The sequence below is a fragment of the Aegilops tauschii genome, chromosome 1 (genome assembly GCF_002575655.3).
Source record: "Aegilops tauschii subsp. strangulata cultivar AL8/78 chromosome 1, Aet v6.0, whole genome shotgun sequence".
Lineage (NCBI taxonomy): Eukaryota > Viridiplantae > Streptophyta > Magnoliopsida > Poales > Poaceae > Aegilops > Aegilops tauschii.
This window is the reverse complement of record NC_053035.3, coordinates 433,453,381-433,476,922: the sequence shown is the minus strand read 5'-3', so window position 1 is coordinate 433,476,922 and position 23,542 is coordinate 433,453,381. Positions and strand designations below refer to the sequence as shown.

Sequence of the window (23,542 nt, the reverse complement as noted above, 5' to 3'; positions counted from 1 at the left end):
ATTTATTCCTATTCTCCTTTTGTCATTTTTTACATCTAGGCATATAGTGTTTTGTTGTGTCTCAAAGTTTTACCTTTTTAAAAGTGATATGTGTTTATATATTTGTGGATGTTTTTGTTGCTGGTATATATTCTCAAGTGATAATCATCATATCTTGTCAATCTCTATGTTATGAGAGGTATAAAAATGTAATCGGATCTAAATTTGATAGTATGCTACCTTGGCCAATATACTGCATCATGTGAAGGCTGCAAGGTTGCACCTTGGAGTTCAAATTTTGGTGTCTTCGCATTGAAGGATTCAATCCATCGACTTTGGAGTTTGAACATGTCACTTGTGATGGGGAGAGGAAGAGATGACTTGCATACACTGGACAATGAGTGTGTTAGCAGCGTGGTGGCTCAGGACTGTACAAGTTGTAGTAGCCCCTTCCTTTATAAATGTTTTATTTTGATTGGAAGCACCTTATAATTAGCTAATATATGGATTTCATTTACATCGTCTGTCCAAGTATGCGAGGCCCATGAGACGGGCATTAATCACTTCTCTTTTTTGTCAGTATTTTGATAGGGGACCTATGTATATGGGAAGGAGTTAGTATCATGTAAATCGTATCATCAATTTAAGGATCCTCATGTTTTCTTACTTTTCAACACTTATTTGTGATTTTGTTCACAAGTTTTCAATTTCATTATGTAGAATGAAGATAATATTTTTGTTGTATTTTTTGTCTATGTAGAGGATACAAGACATCATATTAAGTAATCAATTAATGAAATAATGAATTAACTTACGTATGTGTATGTTTATGCCTCGCTCTTTGTCCCTCCTAGCGAGAGGGCGACGATAAGGATTGTTGTCTTCGGGTGTCCCCCAACGTGGTTCACGGGTTGGCGGTGTGAGGAAATGTGTGACTATGGAGGGAGCTCAACAATTGGGCTACAATGATAGGAAGAAAGGATGTGATGGGAAGAGAGTGGTTGATTGCAAATAAAGTGTTAGCTATGTTGCAGCGATTGTCCACACAGCTGAATTTGGAGAGCCTACCGGCTGCCCGTTTGATGTCCAAACATGCCCAAGTATACAAGGAAGAAATGATCTTCGACCTTGAAGACAACTTTAGTCATTTGTTTAATTCATTTATATGCATTGTATTGTAGCCCGTAGCAACGCACGGGCGGTGTACTAGTTAATCGATAATGTCTCTGCTCTTACCCGTCTCGCGGTCACGCGATCCGCACGTGCCTCTCTAGACTAGTCTCTCTCCCCGTCTTCCGCCGCGTCAGATCACGCGCCGCTCCTCCCGGTCGCCCTAGCGCCGCCACCGAACGATCCCCCGACCCCCCAGACCACGAGACCACCCGCGGCGGTTGGCCGGCGCAGGGATGGGCGACGAGGCGAAGTACCTGGAGACTGCGCGGGCGGACCGCTCCGTGTGGCTCATGAAGTGCCCCCCCGTCGTCTCCCAGGCCTGGCAGGGCGCCTCCTCCTCCTCCGGCGATGCTAACCCTAACCCGGTCGTCGCCAAGGTCGTGCTGTCCCTCGACCCCCTCAGCTCCGCCGAGCCCTCCCTCCAGGCAAGGACCCCGCTGTTCCCCTTGTCCCCCGTGCTTCTGATTGGTGTGCGGATTTGTTGGGTAGAGTCGCCTCGATTGAACTGCACAACCAATGGGTTGGTACGGGAGCTGTGTAGTTACTGATGATATGGTTGAACACATTTAGGTGCTTGTTTTAATCAGGTAGCATTAGGTGGTTGATGAGAATATAAACTATGATTGGAGACAATTGTGCTCATGAACAACAACGCGCCTTCTATATATGATTCGGGGATTTGTTTGAGTTCGCAAGCTAGGCTAGGAAGAAGTTTGGTGAAGACTGGTTGAACTGCAGCATATAGTTTGTTAATGGATGATGAAGTCGATGGGTGAATGGTAATCTCTGATGCTAGGATTGATTTGGTAGGTGGAAGAGAAAATGCATTTTGCATGAGTTAATTAAGTAATCGATGTATTCTACATTACACCATGAATGAAAAGCATAAAAATCTTATGCAGATTGAACTTAGTGTATTGAAGATACTCATTTGAAGAACTGCATGGCATACTGCTGTCCCAACTGTTAATTATCACTCATTCTATGTCTGTATCATACTCATTATTTCTTGCTTGTGGTGCTTATTGTTCTTACGACTTGTTATTTGGAATGGCAGTTCAAGATGGAGATGTCTCAAACTAGTGTAGCCAGCACTTGCAATCTACCAAAGAGTTACTCCTTGAATATGTTCAAGGATTTTGTACCCATGTGTGTTTTCTCTGAGACTAATCAGGGTATGAAACAAATTCCCTGCTCGTTATTATTGTAGTGCATGTGTCAATGTTTTTCTTATTTGTGTATTTTACTGGCCTGGATATTCTGTTGTCCTGACTGATGTGCTTGGTTTGGATTTGCACTTTGGTTCTGCCTATGTACTTTTGGTTTAACACAGATATTGATTTTATATGCAATAGTAATCTTGTGGAAACAGTCAAATATGCTGTACTATAATTCTGTGATGTGTCATGTCTTTAATATTCCGCACATGCTGCATATTTTCTACAAGAGAGCTAGACACGTGCACTTCAAATGTTTTTATCTATACATTGTGGTTGTCAATATGAATTTGTTAACATCTGCAAATGGTTTCAGTGCCAAACCTTTTGCACCGTACTCATGAGAAATGAATCCACACAGTTACTTCTACATCAATTATCTGACTTGAATGATTTAGTTTGGCATGTATGGATTTTCTGATTTTGATTGCACTAGTTGGGCTATCTGTTGAGTTTTAATGATAGTGATTGTCCCATCTTCATAATTTTGATACCCTTTTCTTCTAAAAAGTCGCCGTGCGAGCATAGAACATGCCATATATTTGTGAATTTGTCTATGTTGGCCTATTTGCTTAGAATTTTAATGATAGTGATTGTCCCATCTTCATAATTTTGATACCCTGTCCTTCTAAAATGTCGCCGTGCGAGCATAGAACATTCCACCTTTTTCTTCATATATTTGTGAATTTGTCTATGTTGGCCTATTGTATCTGCCTGAATATTCTAAGCAATATTCTAAACCCACAACCACAAGTTTCAGGATTTAGAATTTACTAGTGTAGTAGTAGTAGGTGTCTTGGTGGTGATTGCATTTATTCCAAGAGTAGTATTTTCTTGACATATAATTCATGTCTAGCATGTATTTTGGTTCTTACGGAATTCATGTAGCTTAGGAGTTTTTCTTGTGTATGTATTGTCCAGTGTTTTGTTAGGCGATCGGATGCTTTAGTCTGTGGGGACGTTTTACATAATTGTTGTGTGATCACTGAGTGCATAGTGCCTTCGATTCCTCAAACCTCAATAAACATTGCCATCAAACATGGTGTAGTTTTGGGTTGTTTTCCCATGCAATCTTCTCTCTGTGGTGATGTTCTGTTTTGACTCCATCATGTAAAATTTGAAACATATGAGATGTCAATGTTCACCATGCTCCCTGAGCGATTTTGCAGAATTTGTGCACATTGATACATCCTTTCAGTTATTTCAGAAAAATAGGGAGACTACTGTCATATGTGGTGCTGTCTAACTTGCTGAGCTGCTTCTAAATTCATATAGCTCACTAAGTAATATTGAAACCCTAACCTGCTAACTTCAGATGGCCTACCACCGGTAACTGGTCACCACTGGCAGGTTACTGCCTGTAACAAGATTGAAAAATTCGCACTTACTAGCAGCTCTGTGGTTCTTGGTTCTCGAAGACTTCTGGGATTCTTGGAGTGGCACAGTGGCACTTATTAGTTTTGAATATGACCGAAACATAACCGTTTGTTGCAGGAAAACTCTCATGTGAAGGAAAAGTCGAGCATAAATTCGACATGGAACCTCACAAGGATAACTTATTAAACTACGCGAAGTTATGCCGTGAAAGAACACAAAAGTCGATGGTTAAAACTAGAAAAGTGCAGGTGGAGTGCTTCAATGGCCCTTTCACCTTATCGCGTCTTTAGGCTATTATAATTAACCATTGTCTTCACTGCTTGTAGGTACTTGATAATGACCATGGAATGAGCATGAGACCCATGCCTGGCATGGTTGGTCTGATATCTTCTAGTTCCAAGGTAGTTGCTTCTTCTGCCATTTGTGGATTATCCATTGTGCTTTTGTCCATAGTGATATATGTTAACATTTGTTAATACATCGAGGTGGTTTCAATATGCCATGCATTGTTTCCCGAATTTAGATACAAAGTCAAGTTATGTAGAGTGTACATCCATTTTCATATTACCTATATAACTGTTGATTGTAAAATGATTTGCAATTTTGAAGTTTTTCTTCCACTTCAGATCCATGCATCCATTTTTGTTGCCCATCGTCTGTAATTTGCCAATTATAACTTGTCATGACATATATAAATTTGTGCTGTGCAGGAGAAGAGGAAGCCAACGCCAACCAAACCATCCGATGTCAAAAGGACACGTAGGGATCGTCGGGAACTGGAAAACATTATCTTCAAGCTTTTCGAAAAGCAGCCTAACTGGGCACTGAAGGCTCTAGTGCAAGAGACTGACCAGCCAGAGGTACTTCCTAAGCTTATATCCCTGGCATCGTTAGCAGGGAAAAAAGAAATCTGTCCTGCTAATATGAAGTGGTTTCCAGTACAGATCTGCAATTTGTTCGTTTCTCGACCACTTGCTTACGCATCTGTTTGTGCCTGGCTATATGCAGCAATTCCTCAAGGAGATATTGAACGACCTCTGTATGTACAACAAACGAGGTCCGAACCAGGGCACGCACGAGCTCAAGCCCGAGTACAAGAAGTCGTCGGAGGACGCCGCCGGTGCTGCTCCGTGAAGACGATTTGCGTATCCGACTGCTGTTGTATAACCGAGTACCTGTTGGCTTTGATGTGCGGAACGATGAGTTGTCTATCTGAAGCCTCCGATCATGCCTGGGCTGCATTTGTTTGCTTTTTATTAAGAAGGCACTGTTGTAACTGTATGGGTATAAGATGATACATATACTGATATACAACACATGTCACAGAAGGGAACGAATCTACTGATAAACCACATGAAAAGATCGTTTGATTTCCAGGGTAGATGCAAATCATGTTGAGGATTCGACGTGTGCGATCCTTGTTCCTTTTGAGAACTTCCGTACTTCTATATAAACCCAGATTTTTGGGCTAAAAACAAATATGAAATCGAGCCTGATCTCAAACCTGAGAACAATTTTGGGCTAAAAGCAAATATGAAATCGAGCCTGATCTTAAACCTGAGAGCGAGAGAGATTGTGAGACGCTACGCACTAATTTTTTTTTTTTTTTGCAGGGAAATCAGAGAGCTTTACATATGAAGGCATTCTTGTGACATCAGCCAATAGGCTGGTCACCAAAAAGCTAGGAGTCTCCTCAAGCCAGCTGTCGGTCACATTCAGAGTGCAAGCATGCTTTGCACAAAGATGCGCCGGGATGATAGCTGACCTGTTTACATGCTGAATATCAAACAAAGTAAAATTATTACATAGCTCTTCTATCTCTAACAATAAAGGAGCCACAATTGAACGAGAATTGTGGCGAGTGTTCCAGAGCGTCACCATCTCCAAGCAATCGGTTTCCATTACCACATGCGAGAATCCTCGAAGAGAAGCGAACCGAACTCCGTCTCGTAGTAATAAACCCTCCATAATCAAGGGATCAGAGATACCCAAATATGGTTTGCACCATGCTCCCAGGAGCGCCGAAGAGGATCGAACCACCCCTCCCGCACCGCCCCTGCCATCAGCAAAGTTCAAGGCACCGTCCGTAGTGATCTTGACGACACCCTCATCAGGTGGTCTCCAGCCGAATCCAGGCAAAATCATCACATCTCGACGTGGTAGATGAAGGAGGGCGATAGCCTCCTTGGTGGCCCTGATCGTAGCCGTAGGATTCCTTCCCTCTTCGCCGTGTTTGATCCGGTTCCGGGAGTGCCATATAGACCACATTATCGTGGTGATCTTGGCGTGTCATCATCTGTAAACCGAGGATTACATGTGATATCTTGTGCCCATGAGCCTGGATGAAGATGAGGCAATCTGAGGCCAAACCAAGCACTATTCGTTGAGCCATTTGACTGCTTATTAATTGCTTACTAGCAGAACGCCCGTGCGTTACTACGGGCTATGCATATATAAATTAATCAAGCAAATGATTAAGGTCGTCTGTAAGGTCAAGGCTCATTTGTTCTCAAAGGTTGAGACGTGTTCGGACATCAAACCAACGCTTAGTAGGCTCTTTAAATTCAATTGTATGGACAGTCCGGGCTCCCCCAAATTTAGACCATATATGGGGAAGAAATGCGGGCCCCCCTCCCCACAACGTATCGCCCCCTTTTTCTCTCGGACCCTCCCTTTCTCACTCGGTTTCCCGCTTTAGTGGGACATTTTTCGCTGGAGCCTCCTTTAAAATCAAAGGACACCCACCTCACCTTCGTCATGCGTTGCAACAAAGATGAAATATTTCATATTTACTGTATAATAAAGTGGATTAAACTAACACTTACTATTGACATAAAATAATAAATAACTATAGAGATCAGTCTCAGAGGTCCATTCAACTTCGCAAATGCACACCGACATGGGAGGTAAGTAGCAACCTGAAAGTATTCCTAGTCACCAATAAGCTCCACCTCCAGCCCAGATACCATTCATTGCTAGAAGGGATAATTGATGTTCTTCTCTTCCTCATCCTTCCCCACATCTTCTACTCCTAGTCTCTTCGCCGACCCATTTCACTGACGCCGACATCAGCGCGTTTGTCAGCGACGCCTCATCTTCTTCTTCTTCCTCCTTCCTCGCCAGTTTTAATTCTCATTCCTACTTATTTTTTATAATAATCTTTGTTTTTTGTTTCGCTTTATATTTTTGGAACACTCTTTCCATCTCCAACACCATGGACCACTTGGTCGCTTTAGTTAATTTTTTCCTTCTTATTCGTGGAGCACTCTCCCTTTCAACTATAGCATGAACCACCTCGCCAATCTAGTGTCGTGTTGTACTCATCCGTGAACGTTTCGAAAACCGTCAACATATGGACATCCTGCAGAGCATGGTCGTCATCCATCTTGGTGAACGCTAGGTCATCCATGTCGCGGGCGCATGGTGTCCGTTGTTCATGTTGGCAAGTGGTGCTCGACCATGCCGCTCGGAGCTTGTTGATTGTCCTTGCCGACGAGCGCTTGTAAAATGATTCAACGCGATGAACTGCTTGCTTAATTAATTAATTACATAAATAATTAACAACCTACCTAATTCTTCGCATGCCTGATTAACTGCCAACCAAATCGACTAATTACCCACCTAATTGGAAAAAATCACTACTTCTAATTATCTATAGGCATAATTAAGTGTCTACCTAAACCATTAATTACATTAATGACTTGGTTTCAAAATTGATTGAGTGGAAAAAAGTTCTAATTAAATGGACCTAATTAATTACATACATAATTAACCGTCTAGTTAATTAATTACATTAATGGTTTTATTTCTAAATTGATTCAGCACTCGATTTTCAAAATATTTTCGCATGAATGGCTGCTACGAATGACGGTGACTACCAAGTATTGTAGGACACATTTCCTTAACGAATTTCTGACATTTGAATGGACACACTTGATTTAAGAATGTAGTCTGTGTGTCTCTGTGTATTAATGACAAGAAATATAATATGACCGTGTCCACGAACACATGTACGTGGTGGTATGACGAAACGCCTTCCGTCATGCCATCCTTGACGTCGTGATGCACGCCTTGGCATTCTCGAGTATCAGCCGCGACATCCTTCATGGTGTAGCGCACGATGTCCTCCGTAGGGTGCGCGGATGTTTACGCCCACAAGTAAAAGATATGTTCTTTTGTTGTTTAGGAAACTTGTGATAGTCAATTAATAGCGGAGATAATAATAATGACATAGTACGCAGGATTAATGATTTGTTATTGAGGATTATCTTATTTTGTTTTGGAGGGTTATCGAGGAAAAATATTATGCCTATATTTTAGGAAGGTAATCTCAAATATATGGTGTGAGTTCGGAATTCTTAATTATCTATTTATTTACGTGATTAGAATGAATCAGAACCTACCAAAGTAAGCACGAAACAAGATATCTCCTTCAATAAGATTTGGGTTTCTAATGGAAAAGAGAAAAACCAGTTGGTGGGGGTGGTGAGAGGTGACGAATAAATACCGGACGAAAATAAACCATACCGGGCTACCAACTCCTTCATTAGAGTAGAGATTATACGTCACGTCATTCTTTTTTGCTTATTATACGTAGTATTAATCGGAGGAGACACACCCGCCTGTTGTCCACTCCAAGGCCTTTCCCCACTGTTGGATTATTAATCAGACGGTGGACGCGAAAGAGAAACCCCCTCACCACTTCCCCAGCCTCGCTAAAGCGCCCGCCGCTCCCTCCTCTCCTGCTCTGTTCTGCTCTGGGCTCCGGCCGCTTTCATCGTCGTTGCCAGCGCCGCTGCCGCTCCGATCGCTGCTCTTGCCCCGCCACAGCCCCCTCCGTCTCCAGGTAAACAAATCTTCTATTCCTCTCCGCCGCCTCTCTCTTGTCCTGGGAACAGCGCGCCATGTACGCAACCTGTTTGGTGAAATGCCTCAACGGTCACCGGTGCATTTCTGTCATCCGCGTCCCTGCGATCCGCGGTTGGTCTATGGTGGGAATCGGGCAGTAGCAGTAGCATGATCCCAGCATAACGCCGCTCCTTTTGGATGAACGTGCGGCACGGATTGCCGATTGTTATGCCAATGGAGTTCATACCTGCCAGTGCATTAGCTACTTAGCTTAGTATGTCATCGTTGTTCGTCTAAAAAGTGGACGGCCTCATGGCAGAGATTCCTAGGCATTTGTGTTTAGGCTTATGTCAGACACAGTCCCTGAGTGTGTACCTGAGAGTGACAATTCAAGCCGTCGCACTAGTTCTCTAGGCTTTCGGAAACTTGGACTCGTTTAGACATTGCCAGTCTACATTATACTGAATAATAAACAAGCTCATATGTCGTGGTAGTCATTGGAAAAAAATAACAACACTCTGAAATACTATTATTACTGTTCATATTGTTGACCCCGTTGCTCATGCCATCCGTTGTTAGTTCCCATTTCAGGTGATAAAGAACAAGCCTCTCGGGAAAAAATTGCAAAACCTTGTTTAGAATGTGTCTTTTGGCCATTGTACTTTGTGTTTTCGCTCTGTCTCTTATATTTATGTATGCATTTAGTTACTCACAAGACCATTAAATATGTGTTCGTTACAATTGTCTCATGTTAGCTTTAAAGATATTGAGCTGTTGTCCTAATGCATACACTCAGTCATATTGTACTTTGCTAGAAAAATATTACACTGGACACGTAAAAGGCTCAAGATCAAGAGAATTGATCTGCTAGAGCAAAGTGCTGAAGGGGAACGATGGCTCTGGTGTTTTTTTTGCTTAAGTTCAAGGGGGGAATAAGGGTATTTTCCAGTGATTTTGTTTGTGGTTATATATTTAAACGTTCTTTTGTCTCTGCATGTAGATTACCATGGGTTCTGTTGGCACTGGATTGCTGAAAGGCTTGAGGAGAGTCTTAGAGCAGCAAAGGAAATCAGTTGGTTGGTTATTTTCCATTCTTATTCATTATGATCGATGATAAGCACAGTCATACTGAGGAGTAAGGGGAAAGCTTGATTACTGGCTCTTTGTAGATTTATGCAGAACATCACGAGCTTGGAGTTCTACAGTTTCTTTCTCCGATATTGATGAGAAGGATGACATGGGTGATGATGGCGATTTGAAAGATTCAAGGAGAGAGTTAGAACCCCAAAGCGTGGACCCCAAGAAGGGCTGGGGATTCCGTGGCGTTCATAGGGTATTTATATGTTATGTAATACAGTGATTTGCTGCTTGGTTCCATGGACTCCAGGAGCACAAACTGACACTTATTGGTATGTTTTTTTCTTGCTAGGCTATAATATGTGGTAAAGTTGGACAAGCGCCTGTGCAGAAAATTTTACGTAATGGGCGGACGATAACTATATTTACTATTGGAACTGGTGGCATGTTTGACCAGAGGGTAATTGGGTCTGCGGATACACCAAAGCCGGCTCAGTGGCATCGAATAGCTGTTCATAGCGAGCATCTAGGTGCTTATGCTGTTCAGAAGTTGGTGAAAAAGTATGTGTTCAAATACAAACATTTCATCTTTTCTCTCCCCATATAGATGTAGCAAGTCTTGGATTTTATCTTCAGTTGGAACATGTTATCTTCATTCATGCCTTATTTCAGCTCTGCGGTATATGTCGAGGGTGAAATCGAAACCAGGGTCTACAATGACGGCGTTGATGGTCAAGTCAGGAATATATCGGAGATCTGTATTCGGGGTGATGGTATGCTGGTCAACATTGACTAACAATTTAATGCTAATTCAATTTTGTTGTAGTAATATTTGATAAGGAGTAATTCTGTCATAATAGTTTTTATAGGTAACTCAGTGACTGTTGTATTTTGCTTGCTAATATTCTTTTTATTCTGTATATCTAACTGAACACAGCCATGCGTTCTGCCTTTTTCAATTATACTTTTCTTCTGTACTACTCCCTCTGTCCCATAATATAAGGGCGTTTTTGACACGTCCCATAATATAAGAGTAGTTTACTATATCAGTCTTGCTAAATCTCAGTCGACTGAGACTTTGTCTCCGTCAATGCTATATTCGTGAGATCTTACATGAGATCCATGCAAAAAAAAAAAACAGTTTTTTTTCTTGTTCTTTCTTACATGTTATGCACTTCACTGAGACTTGGTTAAATCTTGGTCGACTGAGACCTAGCCACACCCATTATGCATTCTCGTCATGCAAAAGCTAATCTTCTGAGTAATTGTTTTGTGTACAGGTAAGATTCGACTGGTTAAATCTGGGGAGAGTGCTGCTAGCATATCACTAGATGAGCTGAGTAAGTTTGATGACTATCTTAAGGTTCTGAAATACAGGAATGTTTCTTTTATTTATGTTCGTCGAGCATTATGTGTTAGTCCATGGTCTTCACAATGTTTGGCATACTGATATATGTTTCTATATTACTATACGAACCATGATAACAATAACCTTTGGACGCAGGAGACGGATTGTTCTAGTAAAAGCTATTGATGTCAGCATAAGCAGGTCAGGACTAGATATCTTGCTTGAGGCCTTTTTCCAATGTGTGTGTTTTGTTAGCTTTAGTAGTGTTAGGTTTTGACTGTTGAGTCGTGTCTAAATGTTGTGCTGGTTGCAAGTTCTGAGTTTTTTCTCCTTTCAGTTTGGCTTTAATTTTGCATTATTTGTGGAACACCTTCAACTATCGAGCATTACCCTCTCTCATTCAGTGTTATTGTGTTTCCATGGTTGAGAAACATCCACAATCAATACACATCCTTTTACAACTTTCACGACCTTAAAGTAGGGGTAGAGCAGCATTATTGCCGTAACTACGCTGTTGACCTATGCTGTAGACTTTCCCAGTAAACAACATTCTGAAACAACACATCCCAATAAATGGAACTAATGTGAGTTGTATCTTCATCGCGAGGAACTTTATGATGTTGGTACACTAGTGGTAGTTCTGGCTTTACAGTATTCCAAACCTTGAATCCTAAGGCATTTTCCCTTTTATTCATGTTTTAATCTGTTTGTACATGTTGGTGGACAGTAGACAGTTTTCTCTGGAATGCTCTAGGTATTTATGAAGAGTAGCACAGTGAGATCCAGCTAGGTCAAATCTTATTCCAAATTTTCTGGCTGATATGGTAACAAAGGAACACATTGAGCAGAAATTGCAGAGTTGAACTGGCAAAGTAACTGTTCACTCACTCTACATTATCATTTTGAGAGTTAGTTTTTCACTATATATCAACTGCATCAGTTGAGAATGATAACAAAGCCATATTTTAGAATCAAAGACAAACAAATGTAGATGAAGTTAGATTCTCATGAAAAATAACATGAAGGCAGAAAACCAGTTTCATATATCTCCAGTGAACGAAGCTTGCATACATTCGGAAACATAGTGATATTGAAACCTCATATCATAAGATTGATCATATTTACAATTGACATGTTGCCTAGGAATATCAAACTTAAATTACTACAAATATAACTCTTCAGTAGATTGGCAGACTCACATCATTATAATGTCCAAAGATGACTCAGAGCATCATTGGGATGTTCCTTACATCGAAAAGCTTCTCACCTAGTTAGAGAGAGCATGACTTTGCTGATGTTGAAGGCCTCCCCTTATCTCTTGAGCTCCTTCTGAGCATCTCCCTCATGCCATCGGCGACTCGTACAGCTGGGCTTGACAGAGCCATCCTGCAGAATGCCATATGCGCCTTGATAGCCTCTTTGACGCCATCCTGGCCCCTTCCCTCTCTACTGAGTTCATCCCCTACGGCCTCCGAGCATAAGCCGCAGAGCCATTCCCCTCCAAAGTTGGCCTTGACGCTCTTTATGTACTCCTGGGTGCACTCCTCTTTGAAGTCGCAGCATGCGCACCTCATTGGCTCAGTGTCCATCTTCAGCGTTGATGGAGACGATATGCGAAAAACAGGAGGAGCGTAGCAGCAGAGCTGGAGAAAGAGGGAGGGAGTGGACGAACAGAAGGGAGCGATAAGGGGACCTCGGGACTAGGTTGCTAGCCTACTTGTATGGAAAATTTTAAAGGGCTTGTTTTTTCCTTTGGCTTGTCTGGGTTAGCTTGATCGATTATTGAAATTCCAGGATTTGCCCTGGCCCATAGCATCTTGAGCAGTGCACTAGGTTGTGAGAGCATAATGTATTTGCATTGATGGGCTGACACTTTACTTGGTAAAAATGACGATGTGGAGAGACCTAGTTCACATGGCTGCAGCTGTGTTGAAGGTACAGGTGGGAGAAGATGTTGTTGGTCTTATTAGCTATGATCCTATGACGGTAACCCAGCTGGCCCTGTCCATGGGTGCCCCCTTGTACTTCTATGGTTTTCGCGCTACATTGAACTGCAAAAACGTCTTACATTTAGGAACAGAGGTAGTACATCTTAACGGTCGTTGCATGTTTCTTATGTTATGGCTAGAGCCTTACTTACGTATGTGCTCATGTGGATCCCAGTAGCCGAAATTTTATTCTCCTCAACTCCAGTCCATTGTAACCTTATACTTTTGCTGCGCAGGTGGTGGCTCATAACTAGTGGCGAGTTAAGTTGAGAATAAGGGGAAGCTCTACCAAGCTGCTGCTGCTTTGTTGAAGCCTTGGAGGCTAAGATGGATACTCTGTCACATCTCCGTCTTGCCAGAAGCAGTTAAATTTAGCGGTGGATGCACGTAATGCCTTGACGCGCGGTCGCGTGTTTTACCACGTCGCAAACGGCGACCGATGAACTGTTTTACGACAGTGGATGGATGATATGATGTACCGAATGATTGTTCAAGGTAGACATGGTAGAAGGGCGTGTAGCGCGGCACGGAAGGTCCCTGAGACTGAGAGTCATGCACTATTGTTCTCTTGTGAGTCATCTTGTGTAGCCGGGAGGTAATTTGGAATGGTCACAAAATTGCTGAGCGTGGCTGCCTGACGTAGCGTCGGGGTGACTCCGCAGCGCACCGCAGTTGACGGTGACCATCTCGAGATCGCGCCCAAAAGCCAGTAAAAAATGGATGGCGGTGAATCCAGGGCCTGCTTGCCAAAAACATGGCACGCCCGTGAGATTTGGCTTAGTTTGGGTAGCGCAGGCCTCAGATGATTACATCTGTGGGGGCGCACAAGGGGGTACGTAGGGTGTCCTGGGCGGAGCAGATGGCACGAACGAACAGCGCTCGCCTGCGTGGGCGCGAGGACAAGTGTCCGGCTCAGCTGTTGGGCAAGTACTAACCTTCCCTTCCAAAATAGATGACTCAAGTTTAGTGTAAAGTTGAGTCATCTATTTTGGAACGAGAGGAGACTTGGTGCAGATTGATCATGGACCTGTGATGTACTCAGTGCGAACAGCCACAGCGCCCGCGCGCTCGCCCGCCAACCTCCCCGCCGTTGGCCGTCCTCGACCTTTCGACGGAGGCACGCGGAGCCCGGCCGCGGCCGTGGAAGTTGGCCGCCGGCGCCCAGGGGGGCGTACGTAGAGGCACCTGAGACAGGGACAGCGAGCCGCTCGTCCCGGCGCGTCGCGGGGGGTTGGACCTTGGACGGGCGCGCGTACGAGGCTGGCCGGCGGGCTCACTGGCGCGGGGGCAAAGCACGTGGACGCGCCGTGGAGTTTCTGGCCGCGGCCCCGACAGCCCCCGCAGCTAGGCTAGGGGCTAGGGCTACTGCACCTCCACGTGAAACCTCCCTTGCTTCCAGTTCCAGGTCACCTCCGGCCACGGCCAGGCCCCTACCCGTCCCTACGGCTATACGTCGTTCCTCGGCCTGGCCTGGCCAGGACCGGGCATCGTCTATCGTGGGCCCATCCTGCAAGTCGAACCATGCATGTCCTCCGTCGATCGAGTCGCGCCTACCTCTAGTCGCCATGGATATCGATCTGTTGGTACGTGGTGCGGTTCAGACCTGCAGCTAGGATCGTTTCATTGCTGACTTGTGATATACTTCCTCCGTCCCAAAATTCTTGTCTTAAATTTGTCTAAATACAGATGTATCAAGTCACGTTTTAGTATTAGATACATTCGTATTTAGACTAATCTAAGACAAGAATTTTGAAACGGAGGGAGTAGTATCATCGATCTGCTCGGTAGTGGTCTGTAGTTCTCTAAACCGTACACATGAGTAAGATTTCCGATACCTCACACGTAGGAGGAATGGCAGGCTGAAGCAAGGAGACATGGAATACCGGATAGTTGTATTCGCAACAATACAAATGAATACCGGTAGATTTAGCTTTTGAGGGGAAAGAATACCGGTTGATGGACCATGATTCGGACTTGTAAGAGATTGCCCCCACCTTGGCTACTATTGCCAAGTGTCGACGATAAGTGAAATTATCTAGGGCTGGCCAATATCAACACCCGATATCAAATATCATTTCAACTTACGAGAAGGGGACTGGACAGTTATTGAGGGCAGATAAATGCTCTATTATGTTCAGGAAGAAGTGTAGTATGGAAAACCAAGTGTCTGTCATGGTAATCTTGAATATTACTGCCGAAGGTTTTGAGGACAAATATCTAGGGCTTCCGGTGCCACAAGGAAGAATGAAGGCACGTAAATTTCAATCTACTAAAGAAAAAGCTCTTAAAATTTTATCGGATTGGATTGGAAAATATGCATCTAGTGGGGCGAAGGAAACGTTGATCAAATCAGCTCTTCAGGCTCTTCCAGTTTATGCCATTGGTATCTTTAAATTTCCGGCATCGCTTTGTGAGGAGCTATCTCATATTATAAGAAACTTTTGGTGGGGTAACGAGGATGATAGGAGGAAAACTCACTGGTTGGCTTGGGACAAACTGACTAGGCCTAAAGGTGAGGGAGGTATGGGTTTCCGCGATCTCAGATTATTTAACCAAGCTCTGCTAGCTAGGCAGGCTTGGAGATTGGTGGTTAACCCTGAGTCCTTATACGCAAAGGTGATGAAGGCGAAATATTATCCCTAGGGGCATATCCTTGACACTGTTTTTCCACAATCAGCTTCGCTTCCTTGGCAAGGTATTCTGCATGGTTTGGACCTGCTTAAATCGGGTGTTATTTGGCGAGTATGTGATGGATCTAATATTAATATTTGGAGAGATAATTGGCTACCAAGAATCTCTGGTCTTAAGGTTACTGCAAAGAAGAACAGGTCCGAGGAGATGGGATGAGAATTTGGTTAGGCACTTATTTTATCCACATGATGCAGAGGAGATTTTAAGTCTACGTCTTCAGTCGTCAGGGGAAGCTGATTTTATAGCTTGGCAGAATGGTTTATTCTCGGTTAAAAGCACGTACATGTTTGCGCGTAATCTAAAGGAACGTAAAGAAGATGAAGGGCAATACAGTGGCGCGGTGTTGGGGGAGAGGAAGATTTGGGATATTATTTGGAAGGCCAATGTTCCTTCGAAGATTCATATTTTTTGCTTGGCGTGTCGCTACGAACAGCTTGGCCGTCCAGGTAAACAAAGTCCTGCACCACCAAGCCACTCTTAGTACATGTTCTATTTGTGAAGTGGAAGATGAAAATACGTTTCATGCGCTAGTCAAGTGCCCGAAGGCATATGCGTTGCGTATGGCATTGAGGGATATATGTGATCTTCCTGGGGAGGAGGTTTTTAAGCATTCGGGGTCTGATTGGTTTCTTATTCTTTTGGACCAATTGAATGCTACTCTGCGTGACCAAATTATTTTCATTTTCTGAAGAGCCTAGCACTTGAGGAATGACTTGATATTTGGTACGGGGAAGGAACTTGTCTCGGCCTCTACTAATTTTGTGGAGAATTATTGGTCGTCATTTGTCGCAATTCAATCCTGCCCAGAGGTGGACTCAAAAAATAAAGGTGAAGGTCTGCTGTCAGGATTAGAAATTGTTCCTAATCCTATGGAAACTCAGGTGTTATGGCAACCCCCTCCTTCGGAGTATATTAAGATCAATGTCGATGCAAGCTTTGCGGAGAGCATTAGCGCTGCAAGTGTAGTTGTGGTGGTCAAGGACTCTTCGGGGAAGGTCCTCGTCTCTTCCTAGGATTACATTGGGCTTTGTAAAAGCGTGGAGGAGGCGGAACTACGAGCATGCATTGCGGTCTATATATAGGTATTACCTTTCATAATCCTATAATTTTGGAGACTGGCTGTGCGTTTGTGGTTGCGTCCCTTGCAAATGAAATAGGAGACATGTCTTCAATGGGTGATTTGAAAAAGGAAGCGATGAGTTTATCAAAGCTTATAAATAGTTTTAAATACTCCAAGATTAATCGTTCGGCTAATGTTGTAGCCCATACGATTGCAAAGTTTAGTTTCGATAATAGATCAGATGGTATCCTTAACGATGTTCCGCCCTGCATGGTGAATTTTGTAATGAATGATTGTAATAACAATCTTGATTAATCAATATATGTGGTGGTTTCCAAAAAAAAACCAGATATCAAAGGACCACATCGGGTGGTTTTCAAAAAAAAGTATTGTTGCTAGCCACTTCGGTATACAATATTGTCCACTCTAACATTGAGACATGATGCATACTTCGATGATACAGCCAACCCCATGGGAGGACTTCCTCTTGTTCCCTTACACATAAATTCAATGTTTCCTCAAAACAACACCATACCTACCTATTATGAAATTTTCATAGCCATCCCAAGCACATCGCCATGCACTATCATCATTTATTCACATTACATAACTAGAGATGTGATCTTTATTGTCAATAGCTTTACATGACCATTATAGCTAGCTTCATAACACAAAATGACCATAGTTCATCATATTCAGGAGTTATGCTCGAGCTTGAATTACCTGGTACACTACCAGAGGCATTTATAAAGAGTTTATTTTTGTTCATATGATGAGCTATGTTTACATTGAGTTGAAGTTGAGAAAAGTGTATCGATCATCATGGTAAGTTGTTGCTTCTACAATGTGAGAAAAAAATGTGCCAATGAGAGAAAAGTATATTGATTTTACATGATGAACTTTTTTTAGATGCACGATGAACAGTTATTTTAATACTCGTTGAACACTTTCTTAATGCTCCGTGAACATTTTCTTAAACCCGTGAACACTCTTTTTAATTACATGAACATTTCAAATAATTATCCATGCATGAATATTTTTGAAATACACATTGAACATTTTTGTAATACATGATAAACATTTATAATTACACTATGAATGATTTTTAAATACATCATGAATTTTTTTAAATACATGAAAAATATTTTTTAATATGCGTTGAATATTTTCTTAATACTTGACAAACGTTTTAAATAGCCCTGTTAATTTTAGGAACACTTTTTTAATACAAGTCAATTATATTTTTAACTGCACTTTGATTTTCTAAATACATCATGATCATTTTTCTAAATACACAATGAATAGTTTTATTAATATGTGATGACCATTTTTAGGTAATATATGAGAGTTTTTAAAAAATATATTAAATTATTTTTTTCTCCACCGCAAAAAATTAAATGAAAATGTTGGTAGATTCTTGTGCAACTCAACTTTATCTATCCATATATGCTAGCATAGTGGTTGGTTCTCCTTGATCAAGAAAGCATATGACTATGTTCTTTGTCGTAGATATTGTTATATGATGTTGCCATTATTTAAATATAGAAAACTGTAGCTATTAATAATTATTTATGAACTAACCAACTCACAGTTCCGTCTAAGTTCCATTTTGGATGGAAGTCTTTTTAATTTAGAGGAGCCATAGCTATCAAGGAAAGCCACTGAGAGAGATTCAAGCTTGGAGATGCCCAACACCCCCAATTTGTTTGAAAGAAGGCTCAAAAGGCTAAGCTTTGGGAAACCTAAGGTATCCCCATTCTTCATTAACATTTCAGCATGACTTCGTTAAACCTTTTTATTCATCCTTGTATTATGTGTAGTTTGTTGGAGTGTCAATTTTGTTTTACCTTTTTGGAATAAATATAATTGTTGCATCTAAGAGTCACCTATGAGAAAGGGAGAGTTTTGCATGGCTTGATCATTTGCTCTATGTACTTCACCTATCTCCATCATAGTAAAAGTGACAAAATAAAACACTTAAAACTTCATGTGTTTCACTTATACTTACTGGAAAGTTGAAATCATGGTTGGCGCTTGAGTCTAATAATATTTACTGGGCATGTTTTATTCACTTGGTACTGAATAATTAGACTTGCGTGCTTGAGAAGAACAAGACTTGATAAAAACATCATTTGGAGTTTGAATAAATAGGATCGAATACTTGGCAATTGTCTTGAGACATACTGAAAGCCACTAAATTTGCATTAGTATAAAGCTCCTATTATTTAGAGATATGATAGTGCATTGATGCTCAATTGAACCATTGCCATTCTTTCATGTAAAGACAAAATATTGGAACTCTAGTAATTGACTAGATTGGCACAATCTTGTTTTGTTTGCAACCATTGATAGGCTAGCATCTTTGATGTAGCTAGGGCGGGGTGATGGTTAATTCCTACCAACCATTTTCCTCGGGATACTTGGCTTGTTATTCTTTGCAATATAATGCCATGATATTTTTGTTTAGTTTTTGAGCTCTTTATGATTAATGTAAGTTTTAGTGTTTTATGCTTCCACCAGAAAAGTATTACTGCTAGCCACTTTGGTATACAATATTTGTCCATTCTAACATTAAGACATGGTGGATACTTCGATGATACATCCAACCCCATGAGATGACTTCCTCTTGTTCCCTTACACATAAACTCAATGTTTCCTCAAAGCAACACCATACCTACCTATTATGAAATTTTCATAGCCATCCCAAGCATATCGCCATGCACTATCATCATTTATTCACATTACATAACTAGAGATATGATCTTTATTGTCATTAGCTTTACATGACCATTATAGCTAGCTTCGTAACACAAAATGACCATAGTTCATCATATTCAGGAGTTACGCTCGATCTTAAATTACCTGGTACACTGCCAGAGGCATTTATATAGAGTTTATTCATGTTCATATGATGAGCTGTGTTTACATCGAGTTGAAGTTGAGAAAAGTGCATCGATCATCATTGTAAGGTGTTGCTTCTACAATGTGAGAAAAAATGTGCCAATGAGAGAAAAGTCTGTTGATTTTACATGATGAAATTTTTTTAGATGCACGATGAACAATTATTTTAATACTCGTTGAACACTTTCTTAATACTCTGTGAACATTTTCTTAAACCCGTGAACACTCTTTTTAATTACATGAACATTTCAAATAATTATTTTTACATGAATATTTTTGAAATACACGTTGAATATTTTGTAATACGTGATAAACATTTATAATTACACTATGAATATTTTTAAATACATCATGATTTTTTAAAGTACATTACAAACATTTTTTTAATATGCGTTGAACATTTTCTTAATACTCGACGAAAGTTAAAAAACATGAAAACTTTTTTAATTTTAGGAACAGTTTTTATAATACAAGTCAATTATATTTTTAATTGCCCTGTGGTTTTCTAAATACATCATGAACATTTTTTAAAATACACAATGAACAATTTTTTTAATATGCGATGACCATTTTAAGTTAATATGCGATATTTTTAGAAGTATATTAAATGAATTTTTTCTCCCCCACAAAAAAATTAAATGAAAATTTTCTAATGCACTACGAGCATTTTGAAGTAGTTTCTTCAGTAGCCAGGCCCAACAGTGTGTCCTGTAGGCGAGGCAGGCGTCTAGCTCGCTATAAGCGAGACACACACGCACCCTGGACACACCTCCCATGCCTGCATGCACTTCGATCAACCTCCTGCGCGCGCTGCCTGCACCGCACCACGCGCCAAGCATGCCGAGAGCACGTGTACGTACTACGGTACCAGGCAGTACAAGCCGACCGATGGCGTCATGCTCACACACACTCTCCCCGTTTCTCCCATCATATCACTCGCGTGCACTCCTAGCTCGGTCGGTCTGCGTACGAAGTACGGCGACAGCACCACCGCTTAACCGAACCGACCGACGGGTCCTCATCCTCATCCTTGCTACCCACATACGCGTGCCAACGCACACGCCGATCCATCGATTATCCATCGAGGTCAGGTCACCATGAGAGTGGCCGTGCCCCTCGCCTCGCTCCTCGCCGTGCTCCTCCTGGTCGCCGCGGCGTGCGCGGGGAGGGAGGAGGAGGAGGACCCGGAGGTGACGGCGTGCAAGCAGCAGTGCGCGGGGCAGCGGCAGTTCGGCGCGGAGGAGCGGCGGTACTGCGTGGCGGCATGCGACGAGTACGGCCGGATGAAGAGGCGCCGGGAGGAGGATGAGGGTCGCCGCAGCACGGAGAAGGAGCGCGACCGGTGCCTGCACGAGTGCCGCGCCGGCCCGCGCAAACCGGGCTGCGAGCAGAGGTGCATCGACGAGTACGAGCGGGCCACCCACCAAGGCACCAAGACGGACGACGCCTGACAAGGAGGACGTCGACGTTGTTGTTGCTTACTGCGGAATATTACCGAGTCGAGCGAGTTGAAGCAATCAAGCTTGCTTCGGGTAGAAAAAAGATGTGCAAGTTCAAGTTCAGGTCAACAAATAAACCTTTGGCTTTGTGAAATGTACTATTTGGTTTGATGCCTAAACAATAATATAGAGATGAGGCCTTCGTGATTCTCCTTGCCTCATCACTTTATATCCGTTAATTTTATGTTAACCATAATTTTTTTATATTAACTATAATGATTGACATGTTAACTATACTTTTCTCGTGTTCAAGTAGATCTACTTTAAAAAAAGTTAGCAAGAGTACGCCTTTCAACAACTTTTAGTTCCGGGGTTAAAAGTTATCATGGTGTTTTCACGTAAGTTATCACGTCTGTGGTGCTTATATTACCATGCTATTTACACAGAAATTATCAGGTATGCAAAGGTTACCGTGATATTTGTATGAAAGTTATCGGGTATGTTGTTCATATATATCGTACTAATTTCACATAAGTTGACGGGGTGTATTTTTCAACAATCCTTTTCCCCTTAGTCAATGTTATCACGGTGTTTGTACATAAGTTAACAAATATGTGCTTCGTATATTACCGTGCTATTTCCACATAAGTTACCGTTTGTATGTTTTTCGACAACTTCTTTCCTCTTGGTCAAAGTTGTCGCCGTATTTGTACGTAAATTATCGGGTATGTGCTTCATATATTACCATGCTATTTTCACATAAGTTACCGGGTTATGTTTTTAACAACTTTTTCCCTCTTAGTCATAGTTAGCACGGTATTTGTACTTAACTTATTGGATATGTGGTTTGCATATTACCGGCTATTTTGACATAAGTTACAGGGGCATTGTTTTTCAACAACATTTTCCCCTCTTAGTCATAGTTACTGCGGTGTTTACACGTAAATTATCGGGTATGTTGTTCGTTTATTACTGTGCTATTTTCACATAAATTACCAGGATTGTTTTTCAACAAAAAATCCACTTGGTCAATGTTGTCGCGGTGTTTGTAAATAAGTTATCGGGTATGCAGTTCATATATTACCGTGCTATTTTCACATAAGTTATCGGGATATATTTTTCAACAACTTTTTCCCTCTTGGTTATAGTTACCGCGGTGTTTGTACGTAAGTTATCTGGTATGCGGTTTGTATATATTACCATGCTATTTTCACATAAGTTACCGGGGATTGTTTTTCAACAAAAAAATCCCCTTGATTAGAGTTGTCGCTGTGTTTGTACATAAGTTATCGGGTATACGGTTCGTATATTACTGTGCTATTTTCTCATAATTTACAGGGGTATGGGGTTTGTATATTACCATGCTATTTTTACATAAGTTATCAGGAGTATTTTTTTCACCAACTTTTTTCCGGTCTAAAAGTTACTATGGTGTTTGTATGTAAGTTATCGGTTATGTGGCACTTACAGTGTCATGTTATTTACACATAAATTCCCCGGGTATATTTGAACAAAAAAGAATCTACATCAAATGTTAACATGCCGTTTTGGATGTAAGTTATCAAGTCTGCCTTGCTTAAAAAACCATGCTATTTACACAAAAATTATCGGGTATGTTTAAACAACTTTTTTTCTAGATAAAAAATTTACCGTAGTGTTTTGAACGTAAGTTATCATGCCTACAATACATATTATCATGCTATTTGTGCAAAAATTACCATTGGGTATAATTGCAATAACATGTTTTCGAGTCAATTTTTGTGTGTGAAAATAACATAATTGTTGGACCTGCCACCTGAATGAACCTGCCAACTCATCGTCATCGTCATCAAAATCCAAAGAGTTTACACCTGGTTTGCACTGTGCACACATTAAGTGATGGCTTCTGACTTGTTGGATGTTCCCATGGAGCCCGCACGCCACTCAGAGGATTATCCAGCTAAAACTACCACACGCTTCAATTCCCGAAGAAATACAAAACAAGAAGTAAAAAATGTAGAGAAGCATGAGACCCGTAGGCAGCACCTGTAACAGCACACCAGCACGAGGCGAGCCCCCAGGATCCCGTCAAACATGGCGCTGGGCGACGAGGCCGGCTGGGCGCCACCGCCCCCGTCCTAGGCGGCCGCCTCGCCCCTCACGGCGTACTCCTCCAGAACGTTGGCGCCTCGTGGAGCAGGAGCTCGTGGGGCAGCGCGGGAGGCTGGAATCCGGCGGCACTGTTGCGGATCCCGTGCGGAAGGCGGACGGAGGCGCACGTCGACAGCAGCCGCTGCCATGCAGGGCCGGCGGAAACGGACGCACCTGCGATGAGAGGTGAGGAAAGGGAGGAACAGTCAACGCTGAGAAAAAGTAGAGGACGAGCGTTGCGATTCAATCAGGGTCGAAGGGCCAGGGAGTCGTTCGGTAGTTTTGCAAATAAATAGAGGATGAGCGCGTCGCGC

At 42.1% G+C, this 23,542-nt stretch overlaps 2 protein-coding genes across 2 annotated transcripts; both read left to right on the top strand.

The window, feature by feature from the left end:
* The first annotated feature begins 1,222 nt into the window (after positions 1-1,222).
* On the top strand, positions 1,223-5,127 carry LOC109743070 (uncharacterized). The gene is made up of 6 exons (XM_020302149.4): positions 1,223-1,577; positions 2,210-2,327; positions 3,864-3,994; positions 4,073-4,147; positions 4,457-4,606; positions 4,755-5,127. The coding sequence occupies exons 1-6, from the start codon at positions 1,386-1,388 to the stop codon at positions 4,878-4,880; spliced, it is 792 nt and encodes a 263-aa protein (XP_020157738.1). The 5' UTR covers positions 1,223-1,385; the 3' UTR covers positions 4,881-5,127.
* A 3,283-nt stretch (positions 5,128-8,410) lies between these two features.
* On the top strand, positions 8,411-13,606 carry LOC109743082 (single-stranded DNA-binding protein, mitochondrial). The gene is made up of 8 exons (XM_020302162.4): positions 8,411-8,592; positions 9,595-9,670; positions 9,764-9,927; positions 10,024-10,232; positions 10,344-10,444; positions 10,952-11,011; positions 11,176-11,220; positions 13,244-13,606. Exons 2-7 carry the CDS (start codon positions 9,601-9,603, stop codon positions 11,190-11,192), a joined length of 621 nt encoding a protein of 206 aa, XP_020157751.1. The 5' UTR covers positions 8,411-8,592; positions 9,595-9,600; the 3' UTR covers positions 11,193-11,220; positions 13,244-13,606.
* Positions 13,607-23,542: the final 9,936 nt, after the last annotated feature.